The 15,710-nt window shown below is 33.6% G+C and overlaps 1 protein-coding gene across 1 annotated transcript in view; it reads left to right on the top strand.

The window, feature by feature from the left end:
* Positions 1 to 13,411, top strand: part of LOC144434067 (uncharacterized) — a 31,790-nt gene extending 18,379 nt beyond the window's left edge. Inside the window, exons 4-8 of the mRNA XM_078122520.1 lie at positions 7,386 to 7,523; positions 11,224 to 11,416; positions 11,912 to 12,003; positions 12,556 to 12,666; positions 13,045 to 13,411. Coding sequence (XP_077978646.1) covers positions 7,386 to 7,523; positions 11,224 to 11,416; positions 11,912 to 12,003; positions 12,556 to 12,666; positions 13,045 to 13,281 — 771 coding nt within the window. The 3' untranslated portion in view covers positions 13,282 to 13,411. The remainder of the gene's footprint in view (positions 1 to 7,385; positions 7,524 to 11,223; positions 11,417 to 11,911; positions 12,004 to 12,555; positions 12,667 to 13,044) is intronic.
* Positions 13,412 to 15,710: the final 2,299 nt, after the last annotated feature.

The following is a 15,710-nucleotide window of genomic DNA, read 5'->3' as shown; positions in this document are numbered from 1 at the left end:
GTCTGTCTGTCTGTCTGTCTGTCTGTCTGTGTCTGTCTGTATGTATGTATGTGTGTGTGTGTGTGTGTGTGTGTGTCTGTCTGTGCCTGCATGTGTCAGTCTGTGTGTGTGTCTGTCTGTGAATCTGTCTTGAGTGTGTTGGAATGTGTCTATACATGTGTGTGCGTATGTATGTGCGCATGAGAGTATGTTTGTGTGTTTGCGTCTTTATATATCAACATTCTGCATAGCCTTATATGCAATTTATCATATTGCGACCTTAAAACAGCTTCCATAGCTGGTTTTGTGTTGAATAAATAAAATAAAGAAGAAAATGAATATACATTCATGTTACCTTGGTCAAAGTATACTTGTCAACTTTGTAAGTAAGTAAAATATCTCTGATGTACAGGCAAAGCTGAGATCGTTGAGTAAAAAATGGAGGTCTCTTTGTAAGATTTCCATGTATGAAATTTAAATTTTCTCTAAAAATAGAAATATACGAAACATACACAAGGTGAAATGTTTTTAGAAGAACTATTGACAGTTATGGGTTGTCTTCTAGTTCAGTGTCATTCACTAAAGTAATCTGTTGGATGGATTGAATAGAATGGAAATTCAATAGACCTATACGATGTATTGAAATGTGAGAGGTAGAAATATACACTGTCAGGCATCATGCAAAATGTACAATCATGTTCTATTATGTGATGGTGGCATTTCCATGTATGGTTTTCATCCACTTAGTGGAATAGCTTCCTACCTGACAAACCTTATACAAACGTTGTATTACTCATACCATTTAGGTGATCTCTCCTCCTTTCCTTCAAAACAGCATAAAAACTTAATAATGGCATTAGTGGCACTTTACAAGACAAACCTTTCATATAGGAATAGTATCTATACAATGTACCTATATGTGCATGTCTTGACTAGCAATAAGTCTCTGATACTAGTTACCATGCAAAGCTTGAGGCCAAAGAAAACAGAGAACTTTGTTGCTAACATGCTGATGATGCAGGAAAATCATAAATGCATTTTAATTTTTGCCAGAAAGGAAAACTATCTTACGGTATATAATACAGCATAATCCGTAACTTTTTATGAGTCTCTTTTGTGTTAGTTTTTGATTTCAGGAAATCCACATTTTATTTTGTGATAGTATAAAGATTGAATGTCTATTATCATATGATTCATGTAACAAAAAATATCTTTTCTTCGTTCAGTCAAGAGAGAATACAAAGTGACTTAGGGGGTCCTTGTCACTGTGAGTTGCTAGACGAATAGTGACAGTCCCTTAGGTCATGAATATTATCAGGTGAACGAAGTAAAATATTGGAGAATAAATATAATTATACCTCCTCAAGCATAATTTATGAAAAATCGGCAAAGTAATGAACATTTTGAGTCATATTTCAAGCACCTCAGAACCAGTCCAGTGATATACATATTACATGTTGTTATGACATAGAACAACCATGGTATATAAACCCTATAATTTGGTTTGTGCATGATATAATATACAATATTTTGATTTGTTGCATGTTTCAACTACAGTACCATATACATATGATATATAAACATGACATGTTTTTTGTGTGACATTTTAACAAAGGAATACATATGTTAACATCTGGACCGTGATTGAAAATATTCAAACAAACACAAACAGAAGCAAGCATTGTCAGATTCTGTGATGACATTTTGTCAACTGTTCTACATATACAGTATATGATAAAAAGAACATGTATTTATTATATCAGATTTTCCATCAAATATTTATATAAGTGTACTTGTACATGTATATCATTTATAATACTAATGTAGTCTGTATTACATTATGTCAACCAGATATACATGTGTGTGTGTGTGTGTGTGTATGACATGCTGCGTTGATGAAATATTTTCACCAGTGATAACATCTGTAATCTATAATCTGGACTACACATTTTTTTTTGTATTATTGAACATTAAAGCAGACATTTGAAGTAGCTATGGTTTGGTTCTTGTATTAACATGTTCTCAGAACAGATGTCAGCTACATGTACTTATAATAATAATAACAATAATACATTCCCAACAATATATAGTAATTACAAATTACAAATACATTTACCAGATAAATATGTCTATCAATAGCTAACGGGAAAGGGGGAATGGAAATAGTTGTCTTGCAACTAATCTAGTCCAACTCCTATAAATACATTTGATAATTGACAATAAATATTATCTGGGCATGTCCAGTAATAAATCTGGGATCCTCAAAACTTACAAATACATACAATACACACAGCAAGAAAAATAAATAAGTAAATACATCCAATCTGAAATACAAAATTAACTGACTGTAGGTATTTTTATAACTCTCGCTTGAGTATATTTTTATAACTTATGAGTATAGTTTTATTTTGTGAAATGTTTGAACTGTGTAAAATGTGTATGTAGGGTGCTTCCATAGGGAAGGCAGCTAAGTAGACATACTGATGTCAAATTAGTGAAATGATTCTGATTGAATGGCAAACCCTACAGCTACAGTTTGTATGATATGCTCTGTGTCTGTTATACATCTGTACATTTGAATATGGAGAATTGACTTCATGTTCAGCACACTAAACAATACTTTGATCCATAAAATGAAATAAAAATAGGGTACATTTACAATCTATTCAAATTTGTATCTAGCGATACATGTACATCTAAGCACTCACATATGCATGTGGAAATTCTTTGATTATATCAATGGAAAATATGTATGCATTTAATGTGTACTGATAGTTTTGAACGTTGTTCATTTTGATATTTGTTAGGGACTGTATTATTGCATGAACCCAATTACAAAATAGAGTTATATGCTTTCTCATGTGCTGTGCACCCTCTGTTGGAATAAACTATCGCTAGAATTATGGCGAACACCTACAGATAATGCCTTCAGCGAGGACTTAAAATGCCTATCTATTCTTAAGAGTTTTCTAACTGTACAGTGCCTCAGAATTTATGCCACACTGAGAACTGGCATGTTATGAATTGATTGATTTATTGATTGGCTGTTTGTATTATCATTTATTATACATATGTACCAGACATTACTTGCACTGATGCACACGCATACTAAAGGTATTTTCATTGCAACAGTATTGCATACCTGCATGCAAATGAAGACACATTCGTTCGCTACACACTAATCGCATGATCATACAGTATGATTTTATGGAAATTTACCGTTTCAGGTAAACATAATAATAACAGAACCCCATGCCATGTGAGTTCCAGTGTGGGTACTCAGGGGTATTTGCACTCGTTCTTGCAGTGTTTTCTGCTGCACTTTCACTCCCTATGCTATAAGTATGGGCGCAGAGAACACTGCAAGCGCTCATGCAAATACCCCAAGTACGCCACACTTGCACTCACGCATGATGGGGTTCTGTCATATAACTTGTACTCTTAGGAAAGAAATACTGATCTATGTATAGTTATTATTATTAGAAGGAAATAATGTGTATGCTGTGCCAAGAAGATTTCACAAAGTGAAAAGAAGTATTACCACTCTATGTTAAGATGACCTTGTGTAGGATATCAGATAGTTGTTGGAGCTGTAGAACAAGTACTTCTATGTGATTTATGTTATCATGGCATATCATGTGTCAATATCATTCAACTGAGAGAGAGACATGACAAACAAAAACAAATATCTTGGAAATCATTCTAAGGATATCATTATCAAACAATCAAGGACATATGAGTTTCTTTATGAACTAAAAATGTGTGTACTCTACTATCCTTATATCCTTATACAAACAGATTCATATTCAGATGGCATGTACATCATGTATCTCTAGTACTGTAGTGTATGTCTATAAATCTCCCATAGATATATCTTCATAAATCTCCAAGTGTATGTCCATAAATCTCCCACAGATGTATGGTCAAGACTCACGAATCTCCTCCAAGTGTATTTTCATAAATCTCCTCCAAGTGTATTTCTATCAATCTCCCATGGATGTATTGTCATAAATCTCCTCCAAGTGTATTTTCATAAATCTCCTACAAGTGTATTTTCATAAATCTCCTACAAGTGTATTTTCATAAATCTCCTCCAAGTGTATTTTCATAAATCTCCTCCAAGTGTATTTCTATCAATCTCCCACGGATGTATTTTCATAAATCTCCTCCAAGTGTATTGTCATAAATCTCCTACAAGTGTATTTTCATAAATCTCCTACAAGTGTATTTTCATAAATCTCCTCCAAGTGTATTTTCATAAATCTCCTACAAGTGTATTTTCATAAATCTCCTACAAGTGTATTTTCATAAATCTCCTACAAGTGTATTTCTATCAATCTCCCACGGATGTATTTTCATAAATCTCCTACAAGTGTATTGTCATAAATCTCCTACAAGTGTATTTTCATAAATCTCCTACAAGTGTATTTTCATAAATCTCCTACAAGTGTATTTTCATAAATCTCCTACAAGTGTATTTTCATAAATCTCCTACAAGTGTATTTTCATAAATCTCCTACAAGTGTATTTTCATAAATCTCCTACAAGTGTATTTCTATCAATCTCCTACAAGTGTATTTCTATCAATCTCCTACAAGTGTATTTTCATAAATCTCCTACAAGTGTATTTTCATAAATCTCCTACAAGTGTATTTTCATAAATCTCCTACAAGTGTATTTTCATAAATCTCCTACAAGTGTATTTTCATAAATCTCCTACAAGTGTATTTTCATAAATCTCCTCCAAGTGTATTTTCATAAATCTCCTACAAGTGTATTTTCATAAATCTCCTCCAAGTGTATTTTCATAAATCTCCTCCAAGTGTATTTTCATAAATCTCCTACAAGTGTATTTTCATAAATCTCCTACAAGTGTATTTTCATAAATCTCCTACAAGTGTATTTTCATAAATCTCCTCCAAGTGTATTTTCATAAATCTCCTACAAGTGTATTTTCATAAATCTCCTACAAGTGTATTTTCATAAATCTCCTCCAAGTGTATTTTCATAAATCTCCTACAAGTGTATTTTCATAAATCTCCTCCAAGTGTATTTTCATAAATCTCCTACAAGTGTATTTTCATAAATCTCCTACAAGTGTATTTTCATAAATCTCCTCCAAGTGTATTTTCATAAATCTCCTACAAGTGTATTTCTATCAATCTCCCACCAATGTATTTTCATCATTCTCCCACAAGTGATAATTACCATCCAACAGGAAATTATCTTCTTCCGGATGGTATATGTTTATGTAGTCTGTTATGGTTCACTCTCTATGCTTATAGCTATCATGGTCAATGAAATGAAACAGTGCAGAAGATAATACATCAAGATATAGTGAGAGCTTGTACACACAGAGACAGAGGGGGAGAATGTATAATGTATGTTGTATGGAGCTCAACTGTGTATTTGATCGCACACAGTTAATCTATCATTATTATGGAGCAATAACTTGGAATTTTATTGTCAATCTATCACTATTAGTACATATTGTAGAGCAATCAATATGAGCATGGTGGTGCTATCAAGTATCAAGTTTTTTTTCCTTCAAAAAATTGTCATCCACATCTGTTGTACCTGTAATCTATTTAATTTGTATACTAAAATGACAAGTATTATATTGTTCAGTTCCTCAACATAGTTACAGTCTAGTTATTGGCATTAGCAAAATAATTGAAAAATATATGTATATTTTTTTCGACATACTATGTACTACAATGACTATGAAAGAGAAATTGAAGGGTATTTAATACAACAGACATTCTGTTGCCATGGTTATTCTCTCCACAATATACAATTTGCTGTTGAGAACAATTGCCCTAATATAATTACCCTACATATATGTTCATGCTAACATTTAATGCAAGTATCATGTGTAAAAGATATCTCCTTAGAGAGAGCATTAGTGCAAATAGCAGATAAAATCACTGCAGAATTGTACCAGTGACATATCCTGATACCAAAAAGTGAACAAGAAACAGGTTATGATACAGCACCTGGCAAGCAGTAATCCAGTCATGTCTCTGCTTACATGTACAATTCACAGATATAGATTAGGTAGTTATACAAGATAGATGAAAGCCATACGTGTATCTTGATGGCATCGTCTGAATCAAAATGATTATGGCGTGTATCTTGTTATCCCTATCTTATGTATGTGTGTGTGTGTGTGTGTGTGTGTGTGTGTGTGTGTGTGTGTGTGTGTGTGTGTGTGTGTGTACGTGTATGTGTGTGTGTGCGTGTGTGTGTGTGTGTGTGTGTGTGTGTGTGTGCACATTTATGTATGTTTGTGTATATGTATACATGTATGTTGGCAGATGTATGTAGGCACATATATGTATATATGATCTTTCTACATATATGTATATATGATCTTTCTATCTTTTGTATGTGCACATGTGTGTACTGTCACAAATACTTCATTCAATATTTAGAATCGAAGCACAAATTGAAAATGCACTGATGATAAATGTGTGTTTACTTTGTTTGAAAATTGTCAATGTAAATTCATAGAAATATGATGTAAATAAAGCCTTCTATGTTGTGATTGAAATACCTGGGGCTATAACTGTGTTCAGTTCCATTGTCTGATCTTTTGTAAGATAAAATACATCTGTGATGAGAAATATGTGATTCATCGGAAAATTCTAATAAGCATAGAATTTAGCAATACAATAATTGTCCACAGGACACCTAACATTATTTGAACACCAAGTCTCACAGTGTATACTTCTATTTATGTCAGTGTAAATTTTTATATATTCAAGAATGACAACATCAGCTAAATTCTTCCAGTTCACCTTGGTAGACTTTATATCACATATCTTAATGAAACCAATATTGCCATGGCGACAAGTGGACTTACATGTATGCCACTTTTGAATAATTGAAATAAATTTCCTGACAAAAGAGAAGAATGTGTACGAAATCTGATGAAATTTATATAAAACATAGATTATGTTAGAACCCTAACCCTATCAAAAAGTTGTATCCATGGTTACTATACTAATTAGATAATAGTTGAGCAGAAACTTAAACATCTATTGAAATTTCATTGATGGTTTTAGGATGAGGCTTAATTAGTAATTTATTTTGTGAAAGTCATTTCCTATATAGTGAAGGAATAATTATGTATTTTAAGAGTAATTGAAAGAGTATTGAATACTCTCCTTTGTATGTAACTGTTGAATGACAAAAACAAAACGGAAAGCCAATGTACAATATTAGTGTTTCTGATAGGCAGGTGGCAATTTAGAACTGAATGTTTCATATTACAGTACAAGTTTAACGTATGTATGTCTGTTCAGGTCAGGGTTTAGATGAAATCTAAATGTTATCAGTCCTGCTGCACTATTTCAGAAGTCCTGTATTTATTGGGATCATGTTTGTCTTTTGTCTTGATACAGTACCCCGTTTCTTGTGCCTTAAATCTTACCATTCCTGAAGATAAAGTGATCAAAAATATCCAGAAGAGTGGCGCCAAACATCCAGGTCAAATGAAAGAGGGTGGACAGAGTGATGAAGCCGATACATCACGTACAGTGGTAAGTGGCAATACATTTTGCTCATGTCTGATATAGCAGCATTTTGAAGAGTCTAGAAGCAGTGTGTTACACAGGATAGGTTCTCATTTCCGTGTACTATTTGTAGGAAATGAAACTGTGTTTGAAATATCTACTGAAGTATTGTTGATGTGAAATACTCAATTATGTTTTGTTATTTTCCTTGCTATTGTTGTTGTTGTTGTTGTTGTTGTTGTTGTTGTTGTTGTTGTTGTTGTTGTGGACTACTGTATGATAACACCTTACAGCATTATAAGATACATACATAATTACATGTATGTTCAAATGTATTAAGTCTTGTATTTTCACACATGATCTAAGAAAGAGCAAAATCTACTAGGCTATGGTCAATTAGAAAATGTTATATCTTAATTGTAGGCCATCTTCACTTTGGTGACAAAACTTGTCAAAAGGTGTAACTTGTTTTGCGTTTTGTAGCAAGTTATATAACACCTATTGCAGTACACCTGATTGGTTTTCCACATATAGTGTTACTGTAGGAGTGTTTCTGATGGTCTAATTGCTGTATACATTCAATAGTAAAGTATATCCAGTGATTTACACACATGACATGTCAGTTAAAATAGTCTCCCCTTGTGATTTACTCACATGACATGTCAATTATAGTCTCCCCTTGTGATTTACACACATGGCATGTCAGTTTAAATAGTCTCCCCTTGTGATTTACTCACATGACATGTCAATTATAGTCTCCTTGTAGGTACTAGGTAGTGTGTATGTATCGTATGAGGTGATATACATGTGTTTGACAGAATTAAAAGTCTTTTGTGAAGAGTCAAATGCAGATAATATAATGAGGAGCTTTCCATCTTAACATTTTGTGTAATGTTTTTTTAGAGTATTAACAATGGGTAATGATACAGATTAAAGAAAATGATTAATGAATTTAAAATATCATATCTTGCACAACCTTTGAGGATCTTGTTTTAGTACTAATTCAAGATAAATCATTCACCAATGCCAACTACCGGGTATATATGCTAGTCCTAGATGGTATGAGAATGCTGGACATTCTTCTATCGATGTTTATTAACCATTTCTGACATGCAAGTATGTTAAGTTTCATTAAAACCTGGTACTAAGACAAGATACCACACAAGTATGTTTTACAACCTGTTCAAATTCTGCCACTGTATATAAACAACACAGCCACAATTTGTACAATATTTGTAGAACTGTCATTATATTGTACATTCAAGTCTGTAACATAGTATCACTGCTATTGACTCTTCAATACCAACATCTATTGGTAGTTGGGGGCCAAGATAGGGAATGGAGAGGTTTTCTCTACCAAATCTTTGAATATTGTCAATGGCATACAACTTATTTTCATTATGGCCTTCATCCAAGTTTCTTCATTCTGAGATTGTATAGAGTTTCATCTTAACGGTGCAGTGGCATAAGTGGAGTTTACAAACTTTTTAATACTCAAGTGAAAATACTTACAAAGAAACTTCATTTATTCTATTCTAGTATAATGTTATGTTGATGCATGCCTTCTTATAGGACATTACAATATGTGTTCTGGCATTGTTAGAACTGTTGATTACATAGGGAGTCCCTGTGCATCTTTGATAGTATAGTAAATTATGTCATTGGATCATTTGTAAGATATATCCTAATACCAGGTTTGAGTTCAGTTTGCAAGTAAGGGCTAAGTATACATCTGTACCTTTTAATATTCCAATAAAATTACATCCTAAAAACATATAAACTCTGTTTATGCCCCTGTAATAACACTTGTAATATAGTATTGTCCAGTACATTTTTTTCTGTAGTATGGTAATATCATGTTCATCGGCATGGAAAGACCAGCTGTCATTTTCTCTATACATGGTTTCACAGTTTCTAAGAATGTTATTATCAGTGATGATATAATTTGATGAGTTGTACATAAACCTAATTCTGTTCTACAACATTGCATTGATGTTTTGTAGAGTAAAAGATGTCAATTTACAACTCACTAAAATGTATTTTTTAGAGAAACATCTGAAAAAAACAGTCCTGTATTAAGTACAAAAAAAAAAGTGTAGTCAACTTTGTATACAGTGGTACCTATGGATTAGTGAATTTTGCAGTGACATTCAATAAGTATGTACATATATAGATATATATGAAATACATCCCTCAAAATCAAACTAATACCATGGAAGAAATAGCTATAGTAGTATTAGTACACACGTATAAACTCTATTTATATTCTACCTCTGTATGACTTGTCAATGTCAGTGTTATGCAAAGTTGTTTTTTTTCCCCTTAGGATATACATGTTTTACATCAAGATTCTTACTGTGAAAGTGAGATATTGACACTACTCAGTCTCATTACTACAGTGATAAGTTGGTTCTTGGCATTTACAGAGTTATGACTCGTATATCAAATGTGTTTAATTTGGCTGATTTTCAATATGTGGGTGGACAAGTATAGATGGAATGTGTGTTACTCTTAATCAAAGTATTCAGTGATGTATATAGTCTTGTACTGTCTGTGGCATCAATCTCAAAATCTCTCTTTGGTGAAGAGATAATCCAATACCATGTTAACATCTAGACTAAGTGGTGTATTACATACATATCAAAGTCTTTTTGGTATCACCAGTTATTGGAATCAAATGCTTTAAGTTCAAGTTCTGTTTGACTTGATATGCCTTTGGTATACCCTCCAATATAAGAACCAGGGAACTTGATCTGAAGAAAGATGTCGCAAGAGTCATCATGTTTTCAGTTTCACTGAGTTAGAAACATACACGTACATTTGTATATGTAATATGTAAGATTATTGTGAAATTGAGAGGCCAGAGAAGACAGTATCAGTCCATAGGAAGTTGAATTTTCATTCTAACTTGTATTTGATTATATGTCATATATTTGATTTACAGCCAAGCATATTTTATTGCTTCACACCAGTGTGCCCTCTAATGGTAGCCAAATTTTGTTGTTGTGAGTCAAAATGATAACAACTGGCATTTCTTGTGAGTCACCACATAGTAAGAGATAAGGGAACACTAAATTTTGCTATGTCACCAGAAATTGTGTGCGTCAGTGGCACGTCAAATTGGCTTAGAGGGCACAGTCACCACATAGTAAGAGATAGGGGAACACTAAATTTTGGTGCATCACTAGAAATTGTGTGATTCAGTGGCACGTCAAATTGCCTTAGAGCGCACAGTCACCACATAGTAAGAGATAGGGGAACACTAAATTTTGGTGCATCACTAGAAATTGTGTGATTCAGTGGCACGTCAAATTGCCTTAGAGCGCACAGTCACCACATAGTAAGAGATAGGGGAACACTAAATTTTGGTGTGTCACCAGAAATTGTGTGCGTCAGTGGCACGTCAGATTGGCTTTGTGTGCATACGGCTTCACACATATTGCTACATCTAACCTTATCCAGTTAACCTTGTCATATCTGAGAATTACTACACAATAAATCAGAGAGTAATAAATAATAAAGAGATATAGATTTGTGAAATCTTCCTAAAGGTACAACAATACATGTATGGTATCATTCACGTTAAATACTGTTATTAAATCAATATTATAGCTGCTTTATGCTTTCTACAGAGTTATACACCAGACATTATACTCCAGGGCATACTTTCCTTTTTCGAAGACATCATATATCGGAGTAATTGTATTTGTGTTTGATTTGTTTACAGAAACGTACTGCTCTGTATGAGATGAGTGTCAAGCCATACTTGGAATACTTCAACAATACCAACAGATTAGTGACTGTTGATGTCTCATGTGGAGTGCCTGATCTGATATGGCAGAAAGTTAATAGCTTCTTTTCAGGCGATCTGGAATTCACACCAAAGAGAACAGTTAATACAGTCATCTTGTTTGGTTTTGGTAAATACTGTCACTTTTACTCTATAGAATAGTATACATCACTTCAAAGGTTGCCAGACTACACATACAGAATGCCATTTTTTCATTCTAATCCATTATCAGTAGTTTTGCAATGGTTTGCAACCCTGTAGTGTAAGCAATGGAGGAAAATCATGACAAAGTTACACTTTCCCATGCAGTATAGTATATACCATAATTTTATTTGGACTCCCAATAGAATAATGTGGGTACCTGAATGATTTTTGTATCATATAACATTTTAGATTAAAGGAAATATTGCGTGTGTGTGTGTGTGTGTGTGTGTGTGTGTGTGTGTGTGTGTGTGTGTGTGTATGTGTGTGTGTGTGTGTGTGTGTGTGTGTGTGTGTGTGTGTGTGTGTGTGTGTGTGTGTGTGTGTGTGTGTGTGCGTGGTTTATTGTGAGACTCTAAATGCAGAGAAATCAAGTTGCATCACATCATATGTAATTTTTTTTTAATCTTTGTGAAATGTATAGAGGATGGTGCCTTCAGTGGTTTGGACTTAGAGAGGTATTCTATGTCTCTGATAACTCTACAAGCACTTGCTGAGAATCCATCAGGATCAGTGGTAAGTAGTTCTATAGTATTTGAGTTTGATCAAGTGCAGGGTTAGTATAACTATTAGTAAATGGAAGAGTGCAGTCATTGTGAAAACTGGAGCTTGAAGAGTAGTATGATGATACCAACACAGTACAGAAAAATAGAGTACAAAGGGCTGAATGAAAGTATGTATTGTACATATAGCAAATATGTATATGTTGAAGGAGAGTCTCATGCAGAAAGCTGTATGTTTCAAAGTAGAAATATGTTTGTAGTTATAGAATTCTAATAATGAATCTTGTAGTTTAAGGGGAACACCAATCCAGGAAATAAAGACATTTTCATAAACTATGGGTTCTGGAGTCATGTCATGATTATACATCATCTACAATTACTTGAGATTTCAGAGAAACTTCAAGTTTATATTGTGCCTTGATAGGGTATATTTGGTGTGGGCCATTGCATCATGGGAGTCAGCAGAAATAATTTGTCATGGTTGAACAATGAATATTCATGACTCCTAAGTGCTTATTCCCGTCAGTGAAAACATCTCATGAATATTCATTTGTTTGATTTTCAGGAAGCAATACTTCAAGATTTATGCAAACATATTGACAATACTGAAGCCACTATTGAAAGCTTTGCTGTGGATGCAAGTGGGACCACATTAAAAAATGTTTCCTTAGGCCAAGTAAGTCTTGCACAAAACCGAATTTTGTCAGTTGTCGCTGAAGAGAAAAAACAGCTGGAGAGCTAGTTTATGTACACCTAATAGGCTTTGATATATCATTATAATCAGAACTGATTTACTTGGTAGAATGATAAACTGCAGACTTGAAATAATGCATAAACTTGTCAACACTTTCTAACAAATTTTAAAATGTCTGTCATCAGGAAGCAATTGGTAGATACGTTCACCAGTTGTTGCAGTTATTATTGTCCAAAAAAGTTGCCTATTTATAACATGACTGATTATCACTACATTTCTCTGTTTCAATTATTTTGGTATTGTCCAAAAAAGTTGCCTATTTGTGACTGATTATCACATCAGTACATTTGTCCATTTCAGTTTAAAAAGAAGATTATTACATTCATGGAGGTGACAGACACATACCTTGACCAGTACATAGTTGTAGCTGATCCTAAGAAGACTCTAGAAAGAACCAGAAAAACCAGTCTATTCACCAAGCAGTTCAAAGCAATATGCACAACCAGTAATGAGATCTGTTTGTTTCCCATGGAAACAGACACTGAGATATGTAAACAAATATCACTGTGTATTACAGATTTCCGTGAAGATGTATAAGAAGGAAAAAATGATGAAAATCACAGTGGTAGTTGTTGTATAAAATCAATGTCTTGTGCCAAACTTTAACTGTCTTTGTGAGATTAATTCCTCTAGGGGGGTAGGGTCTTCTTTGCTTGCTTGCTTGTTTGTTTGTTTGTTTGTTTGTTTACTTCTTAGAAAAATTGAATTCAAATGAGAGAGTAAAGTGATATCACCAAATACTCTTCTGACAAAGTGTATATTGTATGATATATTGCATATTCCAACCACAACAATCTTGCCTTTAAGTTTTCAGAAAAATTGATATATCAATATCTTTTTGTATTCGTTCGTCCCTCATCAGATGAAAGGTACTTACAGGTGGCGGTTTGGGTGGGGGTTGGGTTGGGATGGAGGTTAGGGAGGGTTTTCGGGGTGCAGTATGATTTCTTGCTGAACAATCACCAATACTCTTGAAAATTCAAAAATAGCCAATCCTATGAATGTATAGCACAAGACTAGAACTCAGGTACTATGAGGATATTAATGTATTTTTTTCTATGTAGTGAGTTTGTTTTGACCAAGTAGTAGCAGTTTATTGAAGAAGAGCCTCTACCCCTCGCAAAGACAGAACATTTGTTCCGTCCATGTTCCATCTAATGTTAACCATTGTTGCATCGTAGACATTAGGTGTGTTAGGCAAGTCTCTGATATGAGGAGGCTTGTTTTATTACCGGATGTAGCATGTCCACCTATGTATGGTGGACAGCAAATACTTAGAAATGCCTGTGTACTTTAAGTAAAAAAAAAATTTCAACTTTTATGCAAGTAGATTTTGCTTTATATATTTTTTTTTGTTTCCTGGAAATGTACACCATAGGAAACATATATTGTACATATGTATTTGTTTGTAAATATTCCTGGATTTTTTGTTGAAATTCATTTTAAAAAAGTTACTAGAGTTTTTACCTGACAATTTCCAAACAGGGTTTTTAGAAGACATTTACCTTCACTTGTTGTTTCATGTTTTACACTTTACAGTTTGTTATAATCTTCTAACAATTGTTATCATGTTACTAGTAGCTTACTGAAACCATTATTTGTGTTTTTACTAAGTAAGTGATTGTGAAGTTTTTAAGGAACTAAAAAAATGTCAACTCAGTGTAGCAGACTTTTGCCAGTAAATTACACTCTCGAACATTGTGGCTGAATAATGTTATTATGGCCCTTTCCAATGAAGTGTGCCCTCTAACAATGTTACTGAGTAATGTTTTAATGAACATTTCAGTGAATATGGCCCGCTAACAGTGATGCTGACTAATGTTGTGAATAGTTCAAATGAGTCCAACTCCATGTGTGATCAATAATGTTTTCTCGGTGAGAATGTAGAACAGAACTCGATACACTGGAAGTGACAATGCATTTTTGTGAAACCTAAAATGAGTAAACTTGAATGGTTCTATCAGCTTTTTTTTTCACTAATAGAGGGTGCACTTTATACCAAGGTCTGTCTTACAAGTACCATTACTGAAAGTCAAGTGAACCTCAGCCATATCATTCACTGTGGCTATTAATAATACGTGTATACCCATGAATAAGTGTATGTCTTGCTTTGATAGTGGGCTAAGACTTACCAGTCATGCACACAATCTCTCCATCTGTATATGTGTGTTTGATATTGCCCATGATTTGTGATTTCTAAAAGCACTGTCTTCTACTGATTGACACTGACTATTTCTACAACTCTAACAGGAACAAATACTGAAAATAAACCTATCAATTGAGAGTTTCTAAAAACATATACTGTTGGTTGTGACCTTTGACCTAGAACAGTGTCACCCATGTTTAGTATAATAATGCAGCTGAGAGAGGATAACAGTCCTGACAAATATTGCAACGTATCTTGCACACAGTGAACTTTCCAAACCAAATTCATGACGTTATGTAGGCTGAATAATTTTAATGTTCTTGGCTTTGCCTTGGACAAACATTAAGCATAGTGTTTTGATATAAGTTTAGATACCAGTAAAGATAAATTTGTATTTCATTTGTATATTTCTCTAACCAGTTTCATATATTGCCATATTGTTGACAGTTCACATATTTTGTACAGTTTTGTCAGCAACTTTGAGGTACTAGTACTTACAAGTGCTGTAATATGTGAAGCAAGAAAAGAACTGAAATTTTTTTTTCTGAAAATATCAATACCAATGCTGCACTGTGAATTAGGAGATTCCTTTACCATGCTGACGCTAAAGTAAAGATGAGCCACATCTCACACTGTAGAATACCATGACAACCATGTATACACTACATATATGGCTGTTTTCGGTCATTTCACTTCAAGGCTTTGCCATGTGACATTTATGTACTTTACAGTAAGAAAGACTCAAACAAACAAACACACCCTTATGATTGACAAAAGAGAACTTGTACCATCAAATAAAAATTCACAATTGTTTGCAATA

Source organism: Glandiceps talaboti, chromosome 4 (genome assembly GCF_964340395.1).
Source record: "Glandiceps talaboti chromosome 4, keGlaTala1.1, whole genome shotgun sequence".
Classification (NCBI taxonomy): Eukaryota; Metazoa; Hemichordata; class Enteropneusta; family Spengelidae; genus Glandiceps; species Glandiceps talaboti.
The sequence above is the reverse complement of the archived record's forward strand: the minus strand, read 5'-3'. Positions and strand labels throughout refer to the sequence as shown.